The 27172-nt window shown below is 35.4% G+C and overlaps 2 protein-coding genes and 1 long non-coding RNA gene across 5 annotated transcripts; all 3 read right to left on the bottom strand.

Annotated features, from left to right (window-relative positions):
• Window positions 1–2403: 2403 nt before the first annotated feature.
• LOC130464006 (uncharacterized) lies at window positions 2404–4273 on the bottom strand. Of its 3 annotated transcripts, none has more exons than XR_008924295.1 (3): window positions 3785–4273; window positions 3501–3638; window positions 2404–2664 (listed from the first exon to the last, which is right to left on the bottom strand). It is a non-coding gene; the product is annotated as an uncharacterized lncRNA (long non-coding RNA). The 3 variants fall into 3 exon arrangements; XR_008924293.1 differs by having other exon boundaries at window positions 3501–3590; window positions 3785–4269; XR_008924294.1 differs by lacking the exon at window positions 3785–4273 and having other exon boundaries at window positions 3501–3762.
• A 5631-nt stretch (window positions 4274–9904) lies between these two features.
• LOC110804476 (pathogenesis-related protein STH-21) lies at window positions 9905–11330 on the bottom strand. The gene is made up of 2 exons (XM_022010073.2): window positions 11038–11330; window positions 9905–10421 (listed from the first exon to the last, which is right to left on the bottom strand). The coding sequence occupies exons 1-2, from the start codon at window positions 11225–11227 to the stop codon at window positions 10126–10128; spliced, it is 486 nt and encodes a 161-aa protein (XP_021865765.1). The 5' UTR covers window positions 11228–11330; the 3' UTR covers window positions 9905–10125.
• Window positions 11331–16116: 4786 nt separating this feature from the next.
• On the bottom strand, window positions 16117–23014 carry LOC110804487 (kinesin-like protein KIN-14I). The gene is made up of 19 exons (XM_056830973.1): window positions 22330–23014; window positions 21605–21771; window positions 21379–21522; window positions 20959–21198; window positions 20774–20845; window positions 20298–20366; window positions 20106–20190; window positions 19867–20003; window positions 19697–19778; window positions 19488–19583; window positions 19203–19376; window positions 18998–19104; window positions 18714–18894; window positions 18386–18545; window positions 18046–18299; window positions 17760–17923; window positions 17475–17672; window positions 16646–17133; window positions 16117–16530 (listed from the first exon to the last, which is right to left on the bottom strand). The coding sequence occupies exons 1-19, from the start codon at window positions 22445–22447 to the stop codon at window positions 16401–16403; spliced, it is 3066 nt and encodes a 1021-aa protein (XP_056686951.1). The 5' UTR covers window positions 22448–23014; the 3' UTR covers window positions 16117–16400.
• Between the last annotated feature and the right edge of the window lie 4158 nt (window positions 23015–27172).

Below are 27172 nucleotides of genomic sequence, written 5' to 3' on the forward strand. Positions count from 1 at the left end.
AATTGAACCATACCTAATGTGCTCTTTCGGTTTACTAAATCACCTGCATAATCTGCATCCGCATATCCTTTTAAATCGAAAGTTCCACTTCTTGGATAAAACAGACATAGATCGTCTGTTCCTTTGAGGTATCTAAATATCCTCTTCACTGCAGTCATGTGGGACTCCTTTGGGTTTGATTGAAATCTTGCATATAACCCAACACTGAATGATATGTCTGGTCTGCTTGCAGTTAGGTATACCAGAGATCCAATCATTCCTCTGTACGTCGTTTGATTCACACTTTTTCCTGTGGGATCCTCATCTAGTCTTGTGGCTGTTCCCGTGGGAGTGTGATTTGTTTTCACTGAATCTAGTTCGTACTTTTTGAGGAGTTCCTTCACATACTTTTGTTGGTGGATCATAATTCCTTCCTTAGTTTGTTTGATTTGCAAACCAAGAAAGAAATTGAGTTCCCCCATCATACTCATTTCAAACTCACTGCACATTAAATTAGCAAAATCCTTACACAAATTTTCGTTAGTAGCACCAAATAATATATCATCGACATAAATTTGTACAACTAATAAGTCAGATCCTTTTGATTTTAAAAATAGAGTTTTATCAATTCTTCCTCGTTTAAAATCATTTTGTAAAAGAAACTTTGATAATCTCTCGTACCACGATCTAGGAGCTTGGTTTAATCCATAAAGAGCTTTGTCAAGCTTATAGATGTGGTTCGGAAATTTGGGATTCTCAAAACCAGGGGGTTGTTCCACATAGACGTCTTCTTCAAGAAAACCATTTAAGAAAGCACATTTGACGTCCATCTGATACAACTTGAATCCCATAAAGGCTGCAAAAGCAATTAAAATACGAATAGCTTCTAATCTAGCAACAGGAGCAAAGGTTTCTTCGAAATCAATACCTTCCTGTTGATTGTTACCCTTGACTACTAACCTTGCCTTGTTCCTGATGATTGTTGTATGTTCATCAAGCTTGTTCCTGAACACCCACTTTAATCCTATGACTTTCTGATTCTTTGGTTTGGGTTCCAGATGTCATACCTTGTTCCTTTGGAACTCATTTAACTCATCTTGCATGGCAGTGATCCAATCAGCATCTTCCAAAGCTTCGGTGTGGTTCCTTGGCTCGATTGTGGAGAGGAACGCATGAAAAGCACAGAAGTTCCTTAGTTGAGACCTTGTTTGAGTTCCTTTCCTAATATCACTGATAATCAGATCCATTGGGTGAGAACTTTGATGTTTCCAGGGCTTAGGTTGAAATTGTGCCACTGGAACATCTAAGGTCTCCTCAGTTCCTTCTGTTTCCTGAGATCCTTGTTCCTCTGCATCAGAGGTCTCTTGATCTTCTTCCGGTTCCTCAAAATCATCATCTTCTGGTTCCTCAGGATTTGCATTTTCTGGTTCCTCATGATCAACATTTTCTGGTTCCTCAGGATCAGGGGCTCTTCTTCCAGGAACTTCTTGGTTAGTAGCAGTTTCTTGTGTTTGTGGATCTGCTATTCCATTTTGCTGTCTTCCAGGAGAGATTTCCTCATCATAATTTGTAAAACGAGTTAATCCAATTTCGAAATCTTCCTGTTCCTGAATTTCATCAACATTGTTAGCTTCATCAAATATTATATGTACACTCTCTTCAACACACATCGACCTTTTATTATAAACTCTGTATGCTTTACTGTTTAAGGCGTATCCTAGGAACACGGCCTCATCACTTCTTTCATCGAATTTCCCTAAGTTCCTTTTGCCATTGTTGTGAACAAAGCATTTACACCCAAAGGCTCTAAAGTAAGAGATATTGGGTTTGATTCCTTTTAATAGCTCATAGGGAGTCTTGTTTAAAATGGCCCGGATCATTACTCTATTAATAATATAACAAGCTGTGTTTACTGCTTCAGCCCAGAAGTTCCTTGGTAAGGAACTGACAATTAACATGGTTCTAGCCATGTCTTCCAAGGTTCTATTTTTTCTTTCAACGACTCCATTTTGTTGTGGAGTCCTAGGTGCAGAAAAGTTGTGATCCATACACTACTACAAAAAGGGGCATAGAGTACTGTTGAAATACACTTTATAGGACGCCTTAGAGGCGTTCTCCAACTCAGCGCGCTATAAAATTTATAAAACGGGTAAAAGAAGCGTTTTATATACCTAATCATAAAGTACAGTGATAAGAGATAAGCGTCCTCTATTCCCTTCCTAAAATCAGAAAATGAAAAAGGAATATAGAACGGTTAACGTACATAACTGTCTCCTATACTCTATAATAAAGCGCACCTTCCATACATAACTGTCCTCTATTCTTCTTGTTAAATATTGAGATACAGAACATCTTCCATACATAGGCGTACTATATACTTATTTATTTCAAAAAAAAAAAAATTAAACAATTCTTAATATACGATTTCCAAAAACTTCTTGTATATATGTGTTAATATTACAATAAAGTTCAAATACACAAACATACATATTACGAAGTAACTCTAATTTACAACTGAAATTAAAAACAAAAAATGAATAAATTGATGTTCCCACTTCCCATACTATAATTCTTTATAAGTTCTTCGCCTCTTCAAATATTTCCTAGCTCTTTCACTTGACTGCAACTGGAAAAAAAAACGATGAACTATGAACTTTATCTCGCTGCTCTGCATTAGACTTAAACCTGAAATCACCAAAAGAGAATTAGAGGACTTTAAGATTAAGAACCAATAATTGAAGCATTTAAGTTTTTGGAAGAGAAAAATAAATTGGCTACCTAGTTGTTGACATACTCCAATTGTTGAGTTGGAATCATTAACTGTCTAAAAAGTGTTTATAATTTTACAATCACACCAGAATAACCGGGCAGGATTTTCATTAATGATAGATGCAATTATGCCGGCGTGTGGATCATAACCATCTGTGTCAAGTACAATAAACTCAGGCCCAAAGTCACAAAAGACACTACCAAATAGGCCACATACTTGTGGCTTATGATTATGGCAATATTCATCATATTCAATTGCTTTGTCATTGAATATAAGCTCCTTCATTCATCTTCATACTTGTTATTAGTTCCATAACAAACAAGAGATACCAAAATATTCCCATCTAATGTCCTGTTCTAAATTCTAATATCAGAGACTCAGAGTTATGTGCTAGTAATAATCAAGTTGATTTTGAGCTATTAGAAAATGTTCAAGGCAATTTGTGACAATTAAGCAGCATAGTCCCACACAAACGTTTGACATTTTCTTAATCTAGTTTTAAATGGACCAACCAATATGCAACATGACTTGATAAAATTAGACAATTAGTCAATGCCAATAAATATATAAGTAATAAATTCGAATCCTAGTATCCCCCTGTAAATATAATTGTCTTGTTTAAACCAGATATCTTCGTCATGCACTAAAGGTCAAAATAACATAATTAAAGTTGGGATTGGATTGCGTTAAAATGCCAGCACCCATAACCAGGTATCTTCGTCATGCACTTTACTTGTAAAAATTATGTTACCTTAAACCTTAAAAACGGTGTTAGTTGGGGCAGCAACAAGACAGGAGTCGGAGATATGATGGTGGAGCGGCAATCATGACGGCGGCGAGTCTGACGATTAAAGAGAACATAAAAATAACCAAAATTCAATCAGATCTCCTGTAATTCAATTCGAAAATTCAAATTAAAGGCAAGACAAGAAAACCTATATTAATGATGAGAAATAGGAAAAGGGGTTGATCAAATAAACATTAAATCATATATTAAGCTTGTGAGGAATATACAGAAATCGAAAGAGTGCAAACCATTTCTCAATGATTTAATCTGCTGAGAAATGAGAATCATGTGTGAGGACTGAGGAGTATTGGCGTGGAAATCGAAATGGAACAATGACAATTTCTTAAACTAGTAATTTATGAAATGGGGAAAGAGAAACACATAGGTAAAACAGAGAGATAGACGGAGGAGTGGAGGAGTTGGCGGCTAATGCCTAATGGGGAAGGTGGGCTAGGGTATGAGTATATTAGTTTTAGTAATAACATTTTGATTTGAGTTTATTAATTATGGGCTTTAGGTTTGTGTTTTGCGGGAGATATTTCATTTTCTTAGAGTTAATTTGAGTTTTGTCTGCCGCCAATACTGATATAGTTATTTTGTATTTTTTTTTTTTTTTAGAAAATAGTATGCATTTATCTATCACCGCTTAGCGATTTGTATGTATAGATTTAATAATATTATTTATTCTTTTACCAGGGTAAAAGAATATGAAACTGTTAAATAAGGTACCCGTTCTATATTCTTTCCCCCATAGAACTGTTATCAAAGAAAAACGTACTATATGATCATAGGAAACGCTTATCACACTTAACCGTACCTTATTCGGCGTTACTTATTCCTGTTTTTGTAGTAGTGATACCTTGTTCCTTGCAGTATTCATCAAACTTGTGATTCTCGAATTCAGTTCCATGATCTGACCTTATATGTATTAGCTGACGTCATGTGGATCTTTGTATTCTCTTAGAAAAAGCAACAAATTCATTAAACGTTTCATCTTTAATTGCTAAGAAAATAACCCAGGTAAATCGAGAAAAATCGTCAAAAATAACCAAGACATAACGTTTCCCACTTCTACTTTGAATTCTCATAGGTCCACACAAATCCATATGGATGAGTTCCAATGGTTTAGTTGTGCTGACCATTTTCTTAGGCTTGAAAGAGCTCCTGACATGCTTTCCTTTGGCACATGCTTCACAAACTTTGTCTTTAAGGAACTTGATGGAAGGTAGACCTCTCACTAGTTCCTTTGATCTCAGTTTGTCAAGCAATGAAAAGCTAGCATGTCCGAATCTCTTGTGCCATAGAAGTGGATCCTCCTCAATAACACTAAGACAAGTTAAGTTGTTCCTTGGAACTTTGTCGAGATCCACAGTATATGTGTTCCCTTTGCGAGTTCCTTCCAAAATAACTTCCTTACTGTTATCGTTAATAATTCGACAACTTTCTGAAGTAAAGCTTACCGAGTTTCCTTTGTCACGGAATTGTGAAATACTAAGCAGACTGTGCATTAAACCTTCTACCAGGAACACATTATCAATTGAATGGGAACTTGACCTTCCTACTTTTCCAATGGCGATGATTTCACCTTTCTTGTTATCTCCAAAGGTCACAGTTCCTCCGTTGTAGGCCTCTAGTGAGAGAAATTTAGTTTTATCTCCTGTCATGTGCTTGGAACACCCGCTATCAAGATACCACGAGTTGTTCCCCCTCACTAGGACTTCTCTTGACGGATCTTGGGTTGTTCCATCAATCTTTGCCATAAGACAAAGGTTTGCTGTTTCTTCATCTGGTTGATCCTCATCTTCTTCCGAGTCAGTAGCATCTCCCCAAGCTGCGATCATAGCCTTCTTGAAGTTGGGTTTGGCAAAGGTTGATTTGTTGAATCTTTCTTTGGACAGATCCTTTCCCTTGCCTTTCCCTTTTTCATTTTCCCACTGAGGGAAGTCTTTGATTAGATGGTCTGATTCTCCGCACTTGAAACATCCTTGGTCAGGCTTGGAACCGCTTGGTTTTCTCATTGAGTTTCTTCCTCTTAGATTGCCAGGTTTAGAGTTCCTGTAAAATCTTTTCATTCTTCTGACCAACATGGCAACTTCTTCTTCATCAGGATCTGAGTCCTCCTGTTCCTCAGCCTTAAGAGCAAGGCCTCGGTTCTTGGGATTCTCAGGAACAGCTGCTCCTAGATGTAATTCGTGCGTCATCAAGGATCCCGCCAATTGTTCAATGTTGAATTTGGTGAAATCCTTTGTTTCGAACAATGCCGTGACTTTGGTTCTCCATCTATCATCCTGTGGCATGCTCCTTAGGATCTTCCTAACCTGTTCATCAGAGGGAATATTTCTTCCAAGAGAAACTAGTTCATTAGTGATATTAGTGAAACGAGTAAACATTTCCTGTATTGTTTCTCTTGGTTGCATTTCAAAACGTTCATACTTAGACATTAATAAATCAAAATTTGAACGTTTGACCTCATTAGTTCCTTCATGAGTTATTTGAAGGAGATCCCAGATTTGCTTTGCGCTCTTGCACCCCATAATTCTGTTATGTTCATGAGGTCCAAGGCCGCAATGCAAGATTTTCACAGCCATTGCGTTGATTTCAAATTTCTCAAAATCTTCCTTAGTAAATTCAGACAGGGTTTAGGAACTACCTCATTTTGAGCATTGGTCATTGTTACCTCGAAATCACCGACTTCTATGACTCGCCAGACTTGATAGTTCTCTGCCTTGATATAGATCTCCATCCTGTTCTTCCAGTAGGTGTAGAATTTCCCGTTGAACATTGGAGGTCTTTGAGTGGAATAACCTTCCTCGAGTTTCTCGTAAGCGTTCATACTTTCCAGGAACTTTTTCTCAACAGGGTTTCCTGTATTTTTGTGAGATCCTGCTCTGATACCAACTGATAGTTCAGTAGGAACACTTGACAAGAGGGGGGGTGAATTGTTTCTTGGGAACTTGGGTAAGTTTCTTGCGGAATTTAAACAATAAAGAGACTGAGAACAATGAGCGAAGAAATATATAAAACGGAGGAACCTTCTTGACCCTAATCAAGAAGAACCTCACTACTATTTTGTATTAATGCAATAACTCTATTACAAATACACTCTTTAACTCGAGTTCCTCTCAAACACGAGTTCCCCACAGCAATCCCCTTTGATTACCGTGCTCCTTTTTCTCTCTCTGACTTAACTCTAAGTCGCTCCTTTTCTCTTTGACTTAACTCTAAGTCGCTCTGTTTCTCTTTGACTTAACTCTAAGTCAATTAAGGATCACTCAACCCTTAAACCCAAAATACAATTTGATATAAAACTCTAGTACGTAATAAAGCTTATAGCAATAAGGAACTCAAGAAACACTCTATTTTGCCAACTGATTCTTTTAAAACGTTTAACCTCTTTAAGATAGATTTTGTAGAAATCAGTTGTGTTTTGAAAAGCTAAAACTCTTCTCCTTTTATAGGAGAGTTTCACCTAGGGTTGGGTACCCATGTTCTCCTCAACTACCCACTAACAGTTACTGCTCAGTAACATGGACATAGTTGGAGAGAAACAGGGGAGACCAAATCAAAACACTAAATGCACGTTTAAACAGAAATACGTGGGAGAGTTTTAAGGATCATGGAAAATATTTTGCTTGAGAAACAAGGAGAATGAAAACAGAATCCTATGTTAACATTTATTAATTAAATTCATTTTATTTATTAACAAAGATTTTCCAACTTAAAACTCTTTTATAATTACAGTTAATATATTTCAATTTAAAACGTACCAAAATACTTAGGTTCCTTTTGTTCCAAATTACGTATAAACAATATTAAATACTTACATAAATCCTAAACATAAGCTTATATGTTGTAGTTTCATGTTGCACCTTTAGAAGCTTCACTCGAAGACTTCCCAATTTGTTCCTTCTCTGGAACGTCGAGGATCCACATAATATATGAGGATCTCGCCTTAGGAACTCGCCTAAGGATCTCGCCTTGCTTAATGATTATTTCTTCAATGTAGTGTCTGACATGGATCAATTACTTGCTTATATTCCACGTTGCTTAGTTTATCCAACTCAGGATCTCCTTAACTTAGCATTATCCTTCTAAGGATCTCGGAACCTATTATGCAACATAACTTAACCAATTGTCAGGAGTTTGCTTTGTCATCATCAAAACTTTAGGGTCAACACTAGTGGTGTTAAAGTGTCTGATACCTTGAGAGTTTTGAGAAAAGAAATAGGTGGTCGCTTGATGAATTATGCTAAAACTCATAAATATTTCATGAAAAATCAGAAGAAAAAAATAAATATATAACTAAAATAGCATGAATTAATGTCGCTACGCTATTTGACCTACGGGCCGGGGAAGAATAGTTATACTTCCTCCGTTCCGAAAATATCGTAACATGTTTGACTTTTACTACTCTAATTATTACTTTGACTCTTAATATCTCAAATCATGTGTAAGTAAAAATTATATAAAAAATTAATATTTAGAAAATATATATCGATACGAATCTAACATGACCCCACATGACTAAAATTTATTTACGTATAAATCACAAATAATGGCCAAAGTCGTAGTGTGACTAGTGTAAAAAAACAAATGGTGCGATATTTCTGGAACGGAATAAGTATATGAAAGTCTTCTCTAGCTATAACACGAATATCATTCTAATAATTGAATCAATTATTTGCCTCATACTAAAACACTTTCTCCGTTTGAAAATACTCGTAACGTTGATCATTTCCACACATATCAATGCACAATGTTAATAGTTTATATATTAAAAATTATAAAAATTGATATTTTAAAAATACAACATAAAATATGTAAAACTCCAAACATTACGATATTTCCAAACTAATGAAGTATTTCTTTTCCTTTGATAATTATTTACTACGGAGTATTAGGGAAATAATTGTATCAAGTCAAACGTTGCTCCCCGTAGAAATGACCTTACACGTCCTTCTACTGTAATATCAGGCCCGAGATAGAAACGGAGTATTAGACTTGGTAATTAAGAAGACTTTCGGTCACTAGCTAGTCATACATTTTCTAGTTTCCAAAATATTATTAGTGTCGAAATTATAAAAAAGTCATAATATATTATTTTGACTAATTAGGTTATGTTCTGTTCAACTTATTTTAAGTTATTTTATAAAAAATAATTTAATTAAGCTTAAATAAGTTCAGTTAAGTTCAAATAAGTTCAGTTAAGTTTAAATAAGTCCAATTAATATACATTCATAAAAAATAAGTTTTTTCGGACATTTTCAAACACAAATACTCCCTCCGTTTTCGAATATATATATAGTCCATTTTAGAATCTTGTCATTATTCACAATTGAAGAGAATCTTCTCGTTTCTTTCCAATACGTATTTCAAAATATATTAATGTGTGATCTTGTTTTGTTCGTCTCAATGTATAGTTTAACAATATCAAATTTTTAACGTACATTTTTGGAGATATTTACATTTAAATATTGAGTTGAAACGGGTGAAAAAGTCAAAAGGGGACTAATATTTAAGAACGGAGGGTGTATATTTATTTTAGACAAAAGAAGCTTTTTTCAGATGTTCAGACAAGTTAAGATAAGTCAGATAATATAAGTTCAGATTAAATAAGTCGAATAGAACGAAACTTTAATGTGTGTTCTATTCACCTAATTTTCACTCATTATTTCTAAACTTATTTGAATTTATTTGAATTTATATGAATTTATTAGAATTTTTCAGAACTTTTTAGTTATAAATTGTACTTGGTCAACGATTGTTTTCATGATATTGTCGTATACTCCGTATGAACTTATTTTTCCTGAAATAAGTAAAAACATAAAACGTAATCTTAGTAGATAAGTTCTCCCTTTTCGTTTAGACTCCGTTATATTGGACTTATTTTGACTGAACTTATATTATCTGAACTTAACTGAACTAGTTTTATCTGAAATAAAATTATTTGTGTGTGAAAATGTCTGAAAAAAACTTATTTTTGTTGAACTTATATTATCTGAACTTAACTGAAATTATCTGAATTTAACTGAACGTACTTATCTCAACTTATTTTGTCTGAAATAAGTCAAAATAAGTCGAACAGAACACGGCCTTAATAGGTTACCCATTCTATAATTAGTAGGCATAGATAAAATTTAGGAAAAGATTTTGCTAGTATAAATTGTTGACATACTTATAATTTTAGTGAGTGTCCTTTTATATTGCCTAATTACTCGATAAAGTTTCAATTTATAAACCGATTAAAGCACACTTTACTATCTGATACTGATATGATAAGAAAACTAAAAATAAGCTAATCTTGCATAATATGTTTCATTAGTGGGCATCCTTTGGGGGGATAATTCAATAAAAAGCATAAAAGTATATACCATTTAAAAGGAGGTCTTTAATTAATTTCTTGCATTAACTCAAAGAAAACTTTCACTATAGTATAACTCAACCTCTGTTACACAAATTCATATCTCACCAACCATTTTTCTCACACATTATTATTTTTCACAAACCCAAAAAAAAAACTTCACACATTACATATTCCTCTCATTTATTTTTCACTCATAAAACCTTAACTTGGATAGAATTAGTTGAATTAAGCATAGGCTGTAGGGTTGGCAACAAGATACTCTTCAACTGCTTTAAACATCTTTTGAATTCCTTCTTTGGCCTTCTCAATATCCTCATTCTTCATCACATTATCACCCTTCATGTTGTAATGTGCCACCATCTTGCACCGTGTTCCGCCTTCGGTTTGTTCGTATTTATCTTCATAAACAGCAGATTCTACTGTATCAGGAAACACATCTCCTTCGATACAAGTATACTTGAGGTACAAGTTACCGGCATCGATCTCGTCTACTCTGTTTTTCACATATTTGAATGGAGCCTCTGCATAATTGATCATCATGATTATTGTTATCATTAAGATTTTAAGATAACTTTAAAATACAAGTACTAGATTCAAATTCGATGATCCTTAAACAGATGCATATTACAGTAGGTCGTATCGGATAATATACTTCCTCCCTTCCATAATATACTCCAGTTTTTCTTTAAATGTTTTTAAATACATATTTTATATTATTTTATCTTTATTTATGTAGTATTAATAAAAAAATTATAAAGTTTTGATATTCTTAACATACTCATTAAGACGAATCAAACAACATTCAACTTGAGTATTTTCGTTTTGTTTATATACTGAAATGAATTTCGAATTATTTTCAATTATAAATAGTGTCAAATTATGAATTTGTGGAATAAATAAAATATGTGATAGTCATTTTTTAATTTTATGTACACTAAAGGGTATTTTTATGTGTATTGACGATTCTTACCACATTTTCTCTCTATATGTAAGGAGAAAATATATAATATGCTCTACAAAAGATGTAGGCAAAATCAATGTTGACTTTAACTAATTAATCTAGATGACATCCACTTACGCACTGTAATGCTGGCATGAAAATTTAATAGGGTTAAGTTGCGAAGAGAATTAACTAACCGTCGGGGAAATTGATCTGTTTGACGCATCCAACAGCAGTGGAGTCACCTTGAAGAAACTCAACAGATTTAACGAAGTGAGGCACAGCCTTAGGGACGAAGTTATGGTTGTCAATGGCTAGAGCTTGGAACAACCGCGACGCGGCGACCGGGCTGGTGATATCGGCCAATGTGCATGTGAATACACCCATGATTAATATTGTGTTTTGAAAAGAGGATATAATATGATTGAATTGGAAGGTTATTAGTTAAGGAAGATGATAAAGAGAAGTTGAAGTTGATATGAAAAAGAATGAGAATTGGATTGGGTATTTATAATGGTGGAGGGACTAAATCAGTAATTAAGCTAAGAGAAAGAAAACTTGGTAAGGACAAAGAAGCTGCCTCTTTCATACTTCTTTTTAATTTGTTAGTCTTTGGGTGGAGCAGCCCTTGCTGAACAAGGGACAGATATGTTCATATGCTTTCGCTAGTTATCTTTTGAATTTTTTTTAATAACATTATGACATCATTTTCCGGTAATTTTTGTCGAAAAATAAATTCGGGTTGTAATTTAAAATGGATGTATAAGTTTAAGGTTGTAATTGGCAAAATTAGAAATTTGAGGTTGTAATTGGCAAATAGAGGACTTTATTAGGTTGTATTTGGGAAATTTTCCTTTTTATTCGAGTAAATATATCGTTCACAAGCAAATTAGACTTGACCAAACTTACTAGTACAGACGTATGGTAGTATGTACTCAATTACGGACCAGATCGTGTCCCGTTTAGTGTTTGCGTGCCTTAAGATTACTTTATGATCCCCACCCGTTATATACGTGATCCAACATGATTTGCAGAAATTTTCGGAAGGGTAACCCAGTTTCTAAACAATCCACGTGTCACCATTTCGTTATAGTGCGCCGCCTAAGCTAAATTCACTTATTTTAACATGATTGGTTAATTAGTCGATATATGTTTTGTTTCTCACACATCTTGAATACCACCACGATCAACGAACTCTAGCCCTAAGGGTGAATCGAGTGCTAACACCAATAAATACAATCAGCGAACCCTTAGAAGATTTTAGCTCGTAATAAAGGCAGTGTCCTAATCTTGCAGCTAGTAGTCTATTATATCCCACTTATTAACGACTAACCTAATTATTAGGCATAGTTGTCGAAGTTAATTAATATAGGATAAGCTTTGATTAAAGGCATAAAGAAGACGGTGAGACAACGTTAGGTGAAGTAGAAGAGTAGGTGAACAAGTGTGAATTAGTCAAAACAATACGACTCAAAAAAGGAGTGTACGTGACTATATGAATAATGAGACAGATCAAGTGAATGTATTTTAAACAATTCCCACTCAACACAAAATGGGCAAATTAAAATTAAAAAAAGCACAGTTGCCTAGTTGGTATAATGAGCTATACCAAAGTGTCATAAAGGTTGAGCCTTGGTAGTTAGGTAAACTAAATCAAGTGGAAACACTAATTAACGGTATTGGTCTAATCCCTTGGTCCAAATCGGCAAATCCGCACTTTGTTGATTTTAGCACACCTCTATGTGCATAGAATATAGCATAAGAAAATATGTATTTTAGTGGGCGTTTTAAAATTACTTTTGTGATACTTTCGGTGCGGAGTATTGGTCTTTTATCGCACATTTTGTGTTCCATTTATGCGTCACTTCCTCATATTGCTAGATATTTGCACTTTGTCAACTACGAAGATCTCCTTCCGTATTTTATTAAATGACGCGCTTTGACCGACACAAAATTTAAGGAGAGTGTGTTGATTTTATTAAAAATATGAGGAATAAACAATTGTAATAAAATATAGTTAAGGTATTATTCAAAGAATGTAAAAGGGCATGGGAGAAATAATAAAATAAGTGAGAGTTAGGCCCATGAGATAAGGAGAAAATGATAAAATAAAAGGACAACATACCAAAAATGGAAAGTGCGTCATTTAATAAACGGATATTTCATGAAATACCCCCGAGTTTTGAAGTAATTCACCAAATGTCCATCAAGTTCCAATAATTCACCAAATACCCCTGACAATTGACTTAATGCCCAAAATACCCTTACTTTTAACGTTCCGTTAGTCCGTCGTTAGTCTAGTTTCATAATTTACCAAATACCCCTATTATTAAACTTATTTCACCAAATGCCCCAAACTTAAAAATAGTTATTCTGATGTTCCAACGGCTAGTTTTTTCGTTTGAAAAGTAGATGTTGGTCTTGCTTGGCTATAAAAACCCACTTTCTGAATGTTTCTTGTAATTTAGATGTTGTTTTTCTTTGCTTTACTAATTGCATTAGATTTGTGTCATGAGTTTTGTTTCACAATCATCATCCACACATAATGGGTCCACATATATTAGAGTACCTAACCAATTTTGCTATTGTGATAGGAAATTTATCATCTGAAGCTCCGATACAACACTCAATCCACAAAGGTTGTACTACAAGTGTGATCCTTGCAACAATCTGAGATGGTGCAAGGGAGTAGTTGAGCAAGAAAACAGGGGGCAACAGCATGAAGGACAATACAGGGGAAGCTTAGACGAAGGAGAAAGTACTGAAAATAGGGGAAACATTAAGATGCAATAGGACTTGAAGCAAATGAAGAAAAAGTTGATACTGTAATGTCAATACAAGGCATCTTACTTTGATTTTGAAATGAAGCAAGGCTAATCCTATTTATGTCATGGTTTGGGATGGACAGGCAGAACTTAGTACTCAGGAGAGCAAGCAAGCACTTTTAGCAAAGAAAGGTCAAGACTTCAGAGAACTCTTAGCAAAGAAATTGGGAGGCAAACAACATGTGAAAGAAGTCCGAAGGCAGGGTCTTATTATTGATATAGAGTTGGATGTACAAGTTGGTCCGCTAGTTGATGCTTGTCGAAATTCAAGAATGTTAAATTGTTAATATTAACTGCTGGAAAAGGAAAATAGTGAGATTGGTTCCTCCACTGAGCATATTAGAACAGGACCTCGAAGCAGGTTCTGAGATTCTCCTCAAGTGTTTCCCATCCCTGGGTTGAAGCAGTGGAGTTGAATTTGTGTACGATGAGTCGATGCTTGTCAAATTTCCTTGTGACATCAATAGATCCAAAGCTTATAATTGGCATCGTAGCTGTAAATCAGGAATAAGTTTACTACTAGCTTCTCTTTGGATTATACCTTGGGTTTAATGTACAAATTGTCATTTCAAGATATCCCACTCGTTAATCAGAACATTGATTTTCTTTGTTGCTTGGATTCATTTCATAAGTATCTTTCTCCCTTATTATAAGGCTTAGTTTGTTATTTTGATACCTATAAATTGCGTAGCTTTGTATTTAGTGGAACACACAATCAACATTATTATTTTCTCTTCGTACTATGTTTGTTCAAAATTAACCTTTAGATATTATCACGACTTTAGTGGATCAAGAAGGCATAAGCAAACAATAAGCAACGACTAATTTTCAAACGAAAAAACTAGTCGTTGGAACATCAGAATAACTATTTTTAAGGTTGGGGCATTTGGTGAAATAAGTTTAATAATAGGGGTATTTGGTGAAATAAATTTTAAAAAAAGGGACATTTGGTGAATTATGAAACTAGGCTAACGGTGGACTAACGGACCGTTATCAGTAAGGGTATTTGGGGCATTAAGTCAATTGTCAGGGGTATTTGGTGAATTATTGGAACTTGATGGGCATTTGGTGAATTACTTCAAAATTCGGGGGTATTTCATGAAATATCCGTTTAATAAAATACGGCCGCTTTAGGAAAGTGAACCATTTAATAAAATACGGAGGGAGTTCTTCTTATCTTATATTTACAATTACATTAGTATCAAACCAATAGAACCATATCATTAAAAAAAAGAAGGTACACAAATTGTGGGACATAAGATTTTAATCCTTGGATGCGTATTCTTAAAGTGCTTTAAGGCGGTTCACTCTTCAATGAACTACATCCACCATGGGGGAGGGTTTGGAGCTTGTATTACTTTTCAATGAAGAAAAAAATTACAAAGAGGAATTCTCAAATGCGAAGAAGAGAGAATTCTATGTATGCTTAAATATAGGGTTTCAACCTCACTTGTGTTTCTCTCCCTTAATACTGAAAATCTCATTACATTTGGTATTTATAGTGTTAGACATCAAAATAATCTAAGGGACAAGAAAAGGCCGCGTCGATTGAAGCTTGCGGAGAAGAAAACAGTTCACCGTATGGTTCGGTCAAACCTATAACAGGTTTGCCCGAACCAAGGTCAGGTTTGGCCGAACCTACCCAAAGTTCAGCTAAATCTCCAGAATCTCCAAGCTACTGACTATGGTCGAACTATCAAAGGATTAGGCCGAACTTCCATCAGGTTTGGTCGAACCTCCCCTGCTTCAGGACAACTTCTCGTAAAATAGTCATAACTCACTCGTTTCTCATCCAAAGTGAGCTTATGGCCATGTGTTGGAAAGCTATTGAACCAAACTTTCACCTCCATCTTGAATCAACTCAATATAATGAGTAGATCATGAGACATGTTCATTTGAAGTCAACCCTTCCACTATAATAACCTTAAAGGAGGATTCGAGGCATGCATAACATTGCGTAATATTTCAAACTTAGGCACTTATCTAATACTTTTTCGGAATAAATTTATTATTTTTTCTAAACAATTTAAATTTCGAGTAATTAGGGATATTGAAATATACATTTTGCGTGGAAGTCAGAGTCGCGTAGTTTATCTTTCTGAATACATATATCTTTCTTAAAATCTTCCATCATAAAAATCACAAGGTTGTTCGTACTTTGCAAAAGTGTTAGGAAAAGTGTGAAGTGATCGGATTGCTAGAGCATTTGAGCCAACACCGTTGCTCACCCTCCTAGCTAGTCCCCACACACACTTCTGAACAGGATAGCCTGCTAATTCGGATTGGGTTGAACAATGCTGAATTTTGGTCCGATGGAGCAATTACTGTTGGTTGCATCTTTTATTACTTTGCGACGGCTACTCAAAATGACATTGTGCACTCTAATCTGGGGGACTTGACAAATACATTAGATTTGCAAAAACCAGGTCACTACTTAGATAGTGCATAATATGAACACAAGTGGAACTCCTCTGCTTTTTTAGCTTCTCAGTTTGTATACAAATTCAAGCAACTGGAATTATTGCTCAACTGTATAAGTAACAACAAATGTTACAAAAGAACAAAAAAATATACTGTATGTCACACACATTTCTCTCTCTCTCACGGTCTCACCCTCAATCACTGAACAACCACCAAATTTAAACCAAGGGACAAAAAAAACACCCCAGTTATAAAAGAAGGAAAAAAAAACGAAGGGGTAAAAGTTACCCTTAGAAAAACAATCACTTTATCTACTACTTCCTATTTCCGGCTCTCCGTTTTGTTTCTGCTGATGTTGGTTGCTGCCTTCTACTTTTAGGAAGCGGAGTTCCGTTTGGTAGCTTTCTTGATGGCGACGGGCATATTGTGGGAATCATCGACTTGCTGTCATTGTACATAAATTGCATTAGCATGTTGAATCAGTTATGTATGTCAACATTATTATGCACAACTTCTTTCCTTTTCCAGATTTGATACAAAGAAAATGTAAGAAGCTTACCTCAATTCTGGACTCTTAGCTGGTCTGGAATCAAGTTTCTTGGACTTCAACCCGATACCATTTGAAAGTGTAGGGAGTTTACTATGATTGAATTGCCAGAGCAAATCTGGCTCAGACGAATCGCTTGTGGCAGCATCAAGCTCGTCCAACTCATCTGCATTACTCACTTCAAATTGATTACTTCCACTGAACATGTTATATGGTTGTTCTGAAAATAGTTTGGAGTCATCTGGGAAATATTTCTGGTAGAAAGAATCAGCTGTTTGTCCATTTCCTGCTGTTTCCCAGCATAAGCGGTTTGATACTTTCGGAAGTGAATCTTGCTTCACCATTATCTTATCTACCCATTCACCAGAATCAAGGTCCTTCTCATCATATCCAATATTTTGTCCAGGACTATTTACAGGGGGCCATGGAGGTGAATTTTTCAACATTTCGTCAAGATCAAAGCTTTGTCTTTTTTGTCTTGATGCAGACTTGTTAAAGACCTGATAATCCCAAAAGATACAATTTTCCAATTAATATTTTCTAGTCTAATATAAACAGTAATGATGCATCAGCAAACAATTTCAACTGATGTTACTTAAAACTTAAGCATTGCTTATGCAAAGTGGTGTCTAGATGTTTCAACATGTATTGCACATAACTGGAAGGTTGGTCATACAGAAACAACCAGTCTGATCATTATCAATTAAGCACAGCGCATTTAAACTTCAATCCATTTCAGCATTAGTGTAAAATCATGATACTAATACTTCTTAGCCCTTTCAAATTATCATTTTCAGATGACGCACTACAACAAGATTGGAAAGTTAGCCAATATAATCACCTCGATATTGGCTATATCTCCGATTGGTTGCTGATGTCTATTTGCATCAAACAACGCATTTCCGCCATTTTGATTAGAACGAAGGGGGGAAGGACCATCAACTATCCCTCTATATCTTTCTGGGCTGCTGGATCCTGATTGGTGAGAACGAACAGATTCTGCATCCTTCCTTGCCAAGGCAGCCTTAAGACTGGCAATCTGAAACAAATGCAAGCAATAATATAAGAACTGTATAAATGAAAGCACTGATGAAGCATGCAATGAATACCAAAATCCAGGCTCTACCTGCTCCTTGAGCTCCTTCACGTCTGTACCGTCTTTGTTTACTCGTGCAGCACCAAGTTCAACAGTGGCTACCCTCTCGGCAAATTTAAGTGTACTTAAAGTCTCTCCAACAGCTTCAGCTTCGGGACTTATGTGAACAAACATCAGTGTCTTGGCCTGTCCTCCTGCAAATGACAATAAAAATCATGTCAGCTAATACAATACGGAGTACATAATAAACTTACGAAGTATAAGAAAAGTTGAAAAACAAGAAATCTTATATTAGAATTAGTAGTGGAGACATGACCTAGTGAATCTTGGAGCAATTGTGTTAATTTGCTATTCCTGTATGGGACATGTGAGTTCTTTTGTGCAAGCGAAGCAATCACATCTCCTAAAGCTGATAAAGATTTGTTAATGTGCTGCGCCTCTTTTAACCTATCTCCGGTCACCTCCGATTTGTCTACCCTTTCACTACCTGCCAAGTCAACCAGATGCATACAGCCACGCAGTACATTGCCAGTTGACAAATCTCTCCCTTGAACATGAACAGTCAAGCAACTGCAGATCAATGTACCACGAGTTCAGAATTACTACAAGTTCAGAAAAAGAAAAAGAAAAACATTGAGCACTTTATGCATCAAGACCTGTGAGAACGACTACTACGGTCATTCAGGGCCGTCGCACCAACTGCTCTGTTGCGATGTCCAACATTCATCAGATGAATGACATCAGATGTAGATGATACTGGAACAAGACTTGCTTCTGGTACATTGAGTCCATTCTGAGAACTGTTACGAATTTCTAATGTATAAATGTGTTAAGGAAAAAACAGCTAGTAGAATGGTTTGTCCATATTGAAGAATGTCTTCCACTAATCAAACATTGATGAATCCAGTATGTCGTACACATCTTAGCAACAAACATAACACAAAAAAATATGTAATCAAGAATATTCAGCAAATGAAAAAGGATATCTTTTATTCAGCCCATCACTGACAAGAAGATCTCTGACTTGCTCATTGTAAATCTCGATCATCTGGACAGCAACATCATAGCGAAAAGTGTCTTTCCTTTGCTCCGCGAGATAAAATAAGTCACCCAAAGACCTGTAGTTTACACCTTGACTCTGCTCCGTGAGATCTTTCGGTCCAGACTGCAAACAAAGATTCAAATAAATAAAAGGTTCATCATTACGTCAAATAATAAACTTAAGTACGAAGCATTATTTACTGAAAATTAGAAAACAATAAAATTACCATAGTAAATGTTTTCCCAGAACCTGTCTGGCCATATGCAAATATACAAACATTGTAACCATCAAGCACAGAACGAATCAGTGGCTCCATATCTGAGAAGACTTCAGCTGTAGTACATAATAAATTAATTGGGTTAGAAACTTTTTCAGAGAATTTTAATGGTACTCGTATACAGTTAACATGATATAAATCCATAATGACTTACCCTGTGTTGCTGATGGACCAAAAACTTTATTAAAGCTGAATGATTTGGAACCTTTTCCATGCTTAGATGGTGCCTTGATGGTAATACTCCCTTCTTCAAAGTGTTCGATACTACTTAAATAGCTTGAATGCCCACTTAAAAAGGGCCTCACTCGACAATAAACTCTAATGCTTCCTATTGGAGGGGAGAGAGAGATAATATTAGTTTGTTTAGAAAGGCCAAGAATTCATCATCCCTACACCAGAGAAAGAATGCAAATGGGGCAAAGAAAAGAATTCAGTTTACCCTTGAGGTCTTGTACTTCATTGTACAACCTGCGATTCTCATCGAGAACCTTGTGATATCCACTGGCTGCTTGAGCTAGGCCATACATATGTGTACCTGACAAGGACAACATCAACAAGTCTCATAAATCATAACTCTCAATTCATTTCCTCTTTTCATCTGCTTTTTACAGAAATGACCAAAAAAAATTGTTGCATATTTCCCCATACCAAGATTGCGGAGATCCTCTTGGAATTTTGTTTGTATGAACTGCATTCCAGCTTTCGTTGTGCGAAGGGTGAGTTTCAGCTCCTACAAAGTCGCGAGATCACCAGTAAGTATCCTCAAGATACAAGAGAGATTATGGTAGCTAGAGATAGAGATTACATCAACTGCTAACCTGGACATCTCTTCCTTGTCGATCAAAGATCTCTTGTTGTTTCATCATTTGACTTCTCAATTGTTCAGCACTAACATGATTGCCATTAGTGCTCTCCTGCTTCTTGGTCAAGGCATGGCTTCTATCTCCTACCTTCAGTACGATATTGAAAGATGTCAAGACTTTCTCACCAAAAGTCATAGTTTTGGTCTGAATTTACATTTATGTACTCATAAAGGAGATATGATCACTCGCCTTAGAGTTATCAGAAGACATCTTTGAAAAAGACTTCTTCCCATGTGATGCAGAAAAATCTTTTGCTGTTGCTTGCCTTAGTTGATTAGCCTGAGTAACACAAACAGTGATGGAAAGTCATTAAGCTTAATTAGTCTGGGAAACATAAGTTTTACTCTCTCACAAAAACCATATTTTCAAAAGCTATAACCACATACCATATCACTTTGAGAGCCCATGCGTTGCTCAAATTCCTCCACAACCTTACTAAGAACTGATTCCACTAACTGCATTGAAGAAAGGACCAACGTCAGGGAAACACACTAGTTGAGCTCGTGACAGTGTAATTGATTTATTATGAAGTATATGTATCACAATGTGGCATTTTCCCCCTAGGTTAACTATATACACTAGAATCAAACAAAATGAAAGCAATGTAAACCTCTCCACAGTTTTTTTCCTCGGTGCACCTCGAATGGCAAAATTTTATGAATCTGGTAAACTTTCAGATTTCCTCGTACTAAATGACAGAATACTTATGTTGCTAGTAATTAATAGTAAGCTACTGATATGGAGGTAAAGTTACATTGTCACGAACATTGATATGGGGCACTCATTACCATTGCCTCAATTTCATACCGCCTACCAAAGGAGGACAAGTCTCAATAAGCTATGACATGACATCCAAACTAACCTGTGGAACTTCTTCAGGCTTCTTATCCGATAGAAGTGCTTGTACAAGTGAACTCAAGGACCGAGAACTTGACTGCAAAGTGGTGAATAAAGTTGTTACTTGAATGCTATGGCAGGAGCAACATTCACAAGATTCAACACGAGGAGTAAACGTTAAAAACCGCCCATGGAGCAAAAATCACTAACCATTTTGTTAGTGTCAATGTCATGAGAAAGGGCACTCAGGGATTTCTCATTCATCGATGGGTTCCTAATCAGGGAATTTGTGAAAGGCTCCGATTTAGTACGCACATATTGTTTCACGGAGGTGGTGACGGGTTTTACATTTCCGCTAAATTTCCAGACTCCAGTTCCGCCGGTCTGCTTCCATTCATGATAAGACTTAAGAGCTAGAACAGAATTCACCACCCTTGCCGGTATCCCTCCCTAGAAACACAGAGACATCATCAATACATAACACTTCTAAAGAGTAAAATAAAAAATAAACAATGAGCGGAACCAGCACAAATCCATTTTACACACTACGGTATTAGTTATTATGATCACCACACCGCGGTTTAAAACTCTGTAAGACATCTTAGCAGTAGTAAAATACTAAATCCTTACTTGCTCGAGATCAGATGCCTCAAATGTAGGAAGCCCCATATTTTCTGCTGCTACAAGAAAGTTCCTCACATTTTCAAAGTACTGATAAGCTGATAAAGCTGCTCCATCAGGAAGAAGAGCAGAATCTGTAGGGCTCTCCACCACCTATAATTGTATCATCCATTTAAAATCAGCAACATTTCAGAAAAACCCAGAAAAGTAAAAGCTGAAAATAGTTAGCAACAACCTTTGGCACAGCTCCAGGTTGGACCTTGTTAAGGACATTGCAAAGGATCAATCCACTTCTCAAACCAAGCCTAAACTCTTCTTCAGAGGGCTCCGCCGGCAGGTCTCTAGCGGCGACAACCCCCACATTTTTCCTAAGCCAACTAGCTGCTTCATATCTTCTCATTGCTAAATAGTACATCAATCAAATCCTCAATCAGCACCAACATCACAATCTACAAACAGCATCCATTCTACATTTGACAAAATGATCATAATAACAATTGAACTAGTGCAACTATTCCTTGAATTTCGCCTAAATTATCGCTGTACTTTCTCAAAGAGTTAATTAGCTAGTTTTTGAAGAACTACTCAGAGCCTAAGTTGCACAAGATAATAGGGGAGGCAATTTGGTTGCATAAAGCTTTCCCATACACTTCAACATCAAAGAAATATTTTATACAAAACATAAACAACAAACACTAGCAATATGAGTTTGTAAAACCAATATCAAGGACTTGATCTCAATCAAAAGGATGGGTCGGCTACATGAACTAGGTTTTTATCTCCGTACTCCGTAGTGTTCACTTCTATCTAGTGTCATTTATAAATCCCTCAAGTAGTCACGAGTTTGTGCAACCAATTAAATTATACACAAATCAAATCAAATTCAAAATTTAGAATTTGAATAATTAAACAATTATAACAAAATAAAAAAACTAAACTGAAAAAGAAGAGAAATTATACCAGCTGCTTCGGCTCTTCTGGAATCTAAATCAATACCTCTGGGCCGGCCCCCGTGTTGTTGAAGAACATCTTCAACAACAGACGCCACATTAAACGACAAAGCTTCACTCGTCGCCATTAAAACCCCACCAAAATAAATTTTCTCCCAAAATAAAAACCCCAGAAAAAATATATCAAATACCCACCAACATTAATCAGGAAAAAATCAAAATCAAATCAAAATCTTAACAAATCAAGCTAAAATGACAAAAATGGCAAGTAATTACGACAACCCAACTCTCTAAAAAATCCCAAAAAAAAATCAGAAAAAACCCTTGATCAAAATCAGCCAGAAAATCTGTAGTTTGTCAAAATTATGTCTGATTATAACAAAATAATCATATGGAAATAGAACTCAAGAAAAAGAAGAATAAAAAAGTTGGGTAGTGAAGAAGAGTCGAAATCTTGAGCGGTTAGATGAAAGAGATATAGGGGAGAAAAGATTGATTGATTGGATTATCTTTTGCTTTGAGACTACTACACACACTCTCTCACTTGATAAATCATAAATCATAAATCATAAAATGATATAATCCGCCATTTTTAAGCTTTTTAAAATTCTCTCTCTTTCATAAGAGCTGTTTGTTTCGCTTTATAGTTGTAGTAAGATACCAGAGTGTGAGAGAAGGGGAGTTGTAAAGGGGAATTCTCTACCGAAGCTATCCCCGAAGCTATTTGGTCTAATAACTGTGTTAAGGAGTGGGGGAATGTGGTTAGTGGCTTTTTTGAATTTGGAAACTGTTTTTTTTAGGGGGGAGTGAAATTAACGTCTTCTTAATTTGATGGGAAGTCACCCTCACACCGCCTTTCTTGTGTGACTTGCACGGTCATTTTACTATTTTAGTACTGTGTTGATCTTTAACTATGTTCGATTAAACTAGCGGTAGCGGATAAAGAGTGATTTTTAGCGGTTGGGAAACGCTACCTGCTACCTAGACCGCTACTGTCGAACATGGCCTTAGAGTAACGGGTAGCGGTGAATAGTAATGATAACGGTTAGTTGTCAAAGTTACTTTACCAAACACTCTCACTACTTTGACAACTAACGGTAAATAAAATATACATTGCTAAATGAATTTTGATCTCCAACACTTCCATTATGCAATTTGAAATTAGAAGAAAAAAATTACACCATTTGTTCTATAATGTCAAAATTATATAGTATGATTGTGAAGTGATAAAAAAAAAATTGTGTGTCAATTCATCTTTTTACCTTAACAACTCTCTTTTCCCCAAAACTATTTACTTATGTTGTTCAACAACAACAGAAATACAAACTAAACAACGAACTACGGAGGACTAAACATTCACTCACTCACTCAGCAAAGACAACCTATCTAGGATTGCTCCCCTAAGACCCAAAAACAAACTACAACTCTTTGCCCAACAAACCTGAGCTTTTTATACAAAAACCACCTACTATAAACAACCATTTGAACCTTCTTAAACACCTAATTTAACTTTACCAACTATGTTCTGAAATCGTTGTTGATTTCTCTCCCTCCACACAAAGTAGACAGAAGTGAACAAAGTCATCCTATAAATCTACTACTTGGCCAAATTTCTAGCAGCACGCCGCAGACCAACTACCACTCTATTTAGCACAAACAATCCAATTTAAAACTCTAGCCCAAAGCTCAGAAGACGAAGAACACGAGAAGAACTGTAGGAAATAGTACTGCAAAATCCGAAAATGATTAAGGAAATGTGGGCCGAATATTTGATGTATGTATGCAAAGCTGCGACGTGTTATAAAACATCCCCAAACTCTTATTTTAAAGTCAGCAAAACATTTATAACTGAATATCAGAAATCAATGAGTCACTGCGCACGTGACACGTAATCGGACGACGGTTGCGCGCGCGTGGGGATGCCTCTTTCTAGCCCAAACCACTAAGAGAAGTACTTCTAAGTATATACAAAATTTTCTCATATTTAAACAAGGGAATAAATATCAATTGTCTGTTGGTTCAGTGGTGATTGAGATTGAACTTGGTAGGGAGAACATGTGTTCGATCCCCCACAACAACAATTGGGAGGGGACTGGAATCTATCCACCCAGAACTCGCCCCGAATCCGGATTAACCCTAAGGGTGAACCGGGTGCTAACTCCAAAAAAAACACAAGGGAAAAGATCGTCCCGCGTTCAATGTGAGACAACCATATTTTCATTAAATACTAGACTTGAAAACTCATACTTTGCATTTCTACAAATGTTGGACAAACCCATTTTCATAAAATGGTAGTATTAAAACTTATACTTTGCATTATATCTAACAATCTAACAAGAACTAGTGCTCATTGTCTTTTGTTCCTGATTGCATAAACAACACAAAGGTTCAAACCGATTGTTTTAACAACTTTATTTTTAGCATGTTATCGGAAATTATAATTTGTAATTGTTCATTGACCTAATTAGCCAACAACAAGTATATTGCAAAATGCAATCAAAACTATTTTGTGACTATGTAATTAGAAAGTACAAGCACATGAAAAAAAAAAATCTTAGTGGTACCACACACAAATTAATGTAAAATCTGTTGACATAAAAATAAACATAGATTCTAAATGCAGAAAATATTTTCTTTATGTAGAAATTAAAATTATAAAAATATCCCTAATTAATTAATAAAAAAAATATTAAAAAAAAATGAATCCCATATTGTCCATATACTTCAAACCTTTAAACCAGCAAACACATATTGCGCTCTATTAGAATGTTCCCAAATCCCCACCCCACCGCTCTGTCAATTCCACAGCCATGAGGCTCGCCGCCAGCCGATCTAACTTCTGTGGTGGCCGGCGAGTGTGATTTTTTGCTAGTCTTAGGCAGAAACCTTCATTTCGCGGCTAATCGCAAGGGTTTTGTTTCCACCATTAACGATCGATTTGTTGAGAGAGCATAGAACACAACATTAGTCAGGGAGGATAAATTAGAGAGCATTTAAAAACTTAATTTTAGAACGGAGATTTTCGTTTGGTTTGTGCAGATTTTGTTTTCTGTTCGAGCTTAAGAGTGGTGCAAAGTTGCAGACATCGTAAATAGGAGACTAGTAGCAACATTTGATAATTGATGGTTTTCTTTTAATATTTTTATTATTTAATTAAGGATTTTTTGATAATTTTATTTTCTGCATAAAGAAAACCTTTTCTGCATTAAGTAACACCCAAAATAAAAACTAAAAAAAAAAAAAAAAATTCGCCGCAACCCCATCAGCTAGAATTCAAATATTTTATGCACTAAAAAATTTAAAAAAAAAACAACTAGAAAATGAATGTGAATAATTTAGTAGATATAGTTAGGTTGGGTCGTCATTTTCAATAGTCATCATCCTAAATTTTATTCATGAAAATCGAAACCACTAGAGTATTAAACAAATTGGTCAAGAATAGCTAAATTTATTCATGGAAATTGAAAACACTCAAATATAACATTCCGTACAAATTGGTCAATACTCCGTAATAGCTAAGCGTATTAACGGAATTGTATATTGGCAAACTCCGATGTGACTTGATATTCCCGATATTGCGTGAAGCTGCTTCCCTGAAACTCAGGCAATTACACGTACAATTTTAGGTAGTTTTTTTGTCTGATGGATGTCAATATCATTAATTCATTACTCTCTCCGTACTTTAATAATTATTCTGATTTTTAATACTCACAACGTTTGTGATTTCTACACTATTCACATACTCCCTTCGTATTTATTTAAGAGATACACTTGGTCGGGCACGAGTATTAAGAAAAATAATTGAATGAAAAAAAAGTAATAAAACAAGTGGGGTTGGGTAGATATTTTAATAATTAAAACAAGTGGGGACCATGTCATTTTAGGGGATTGGGGGTGGGGATGGGGTGTAGATAGATTATTTAATTAGATGGTGGGGTTGATAAGTTACTAAAAATGGCAAGTGTATCTCTTAAATAAATACGGCCGGAAAAGGCAAGTGTATCCCTTAAATAAATACAGAGGGAGTATTATACTTTGATCATTGTTATTGATTTATACATAAGATAAAACATATTCACGTGAGATCTTGTTAGATTGGTCTTAATGTGTATTTTCAAAATATTAATTTTTTATAATTTTTACTTAAAGAGAACTAAAGATATTAATTATCAAAGTTGTGCATTGATGTGTATGAAAGTGACAAACGTTGCGAGTAAAAATGAACGTAGAAAGTATGAGTTACAGTTTGATCGATACAGGGATTTAGGATGATGAGTTGATTTTATTAAAACTAGTACAGATAATCAATGTGTGTCAAATTACTTTATTTTTAAGGGGAAGTACGAGCGATAATTTTATTAAATCGATCAAGTCAAGTTCCACCAAAGTTTATAGGCTTTGGGGGGAACGAGTGCATACAAATACATTCTGAATTAACTTTGGTTTCCAATATAGGTATGGAATGAACTACCGTATTAATTACCTGCTCGTTTAAAAGGACACATAAATAAATTAAAAGCATGGCTAATTCTATGTATATCATGAAATAATAGAATAGCTCCTACCTGCTTGTTTTGAATAGCTCTAACGATTTCCAATGCATCTGGGACTACATTATCGTTCCCCATCCTCCGAACTAACTCCACGCTGTATCTTGCATGCTGCTCAGCCTCGACTAAATCATGTGGCCAACTCGAGGTAATTTTCTTAATAGAGACTTCTCATGTTCATCCCTAATCACCACCCCAAAACGTACTCCATTGTCATTCGAGATATAAGCATGCATTCACATTTACCTTGACATTGTTACTAGGAGGAGTAATCCAGGAGGAAGCTGAAGGAAAATAGAAACG

Source organism: Spinacia oleracea, chromosome 6 (genome assembly GCF_020520425.1).
Source record: "Spinacia oleracea cultivar Varoflay chromosome 6, BTI_SOV_V1, whole genome shotgun sequence".
NCBI lineage: Eukaryota > Viridiplantae > Streptophyta > Magnoliopsida > Caryophyllales > Amaranthaceae > Spinacia > Spinacia oleracea.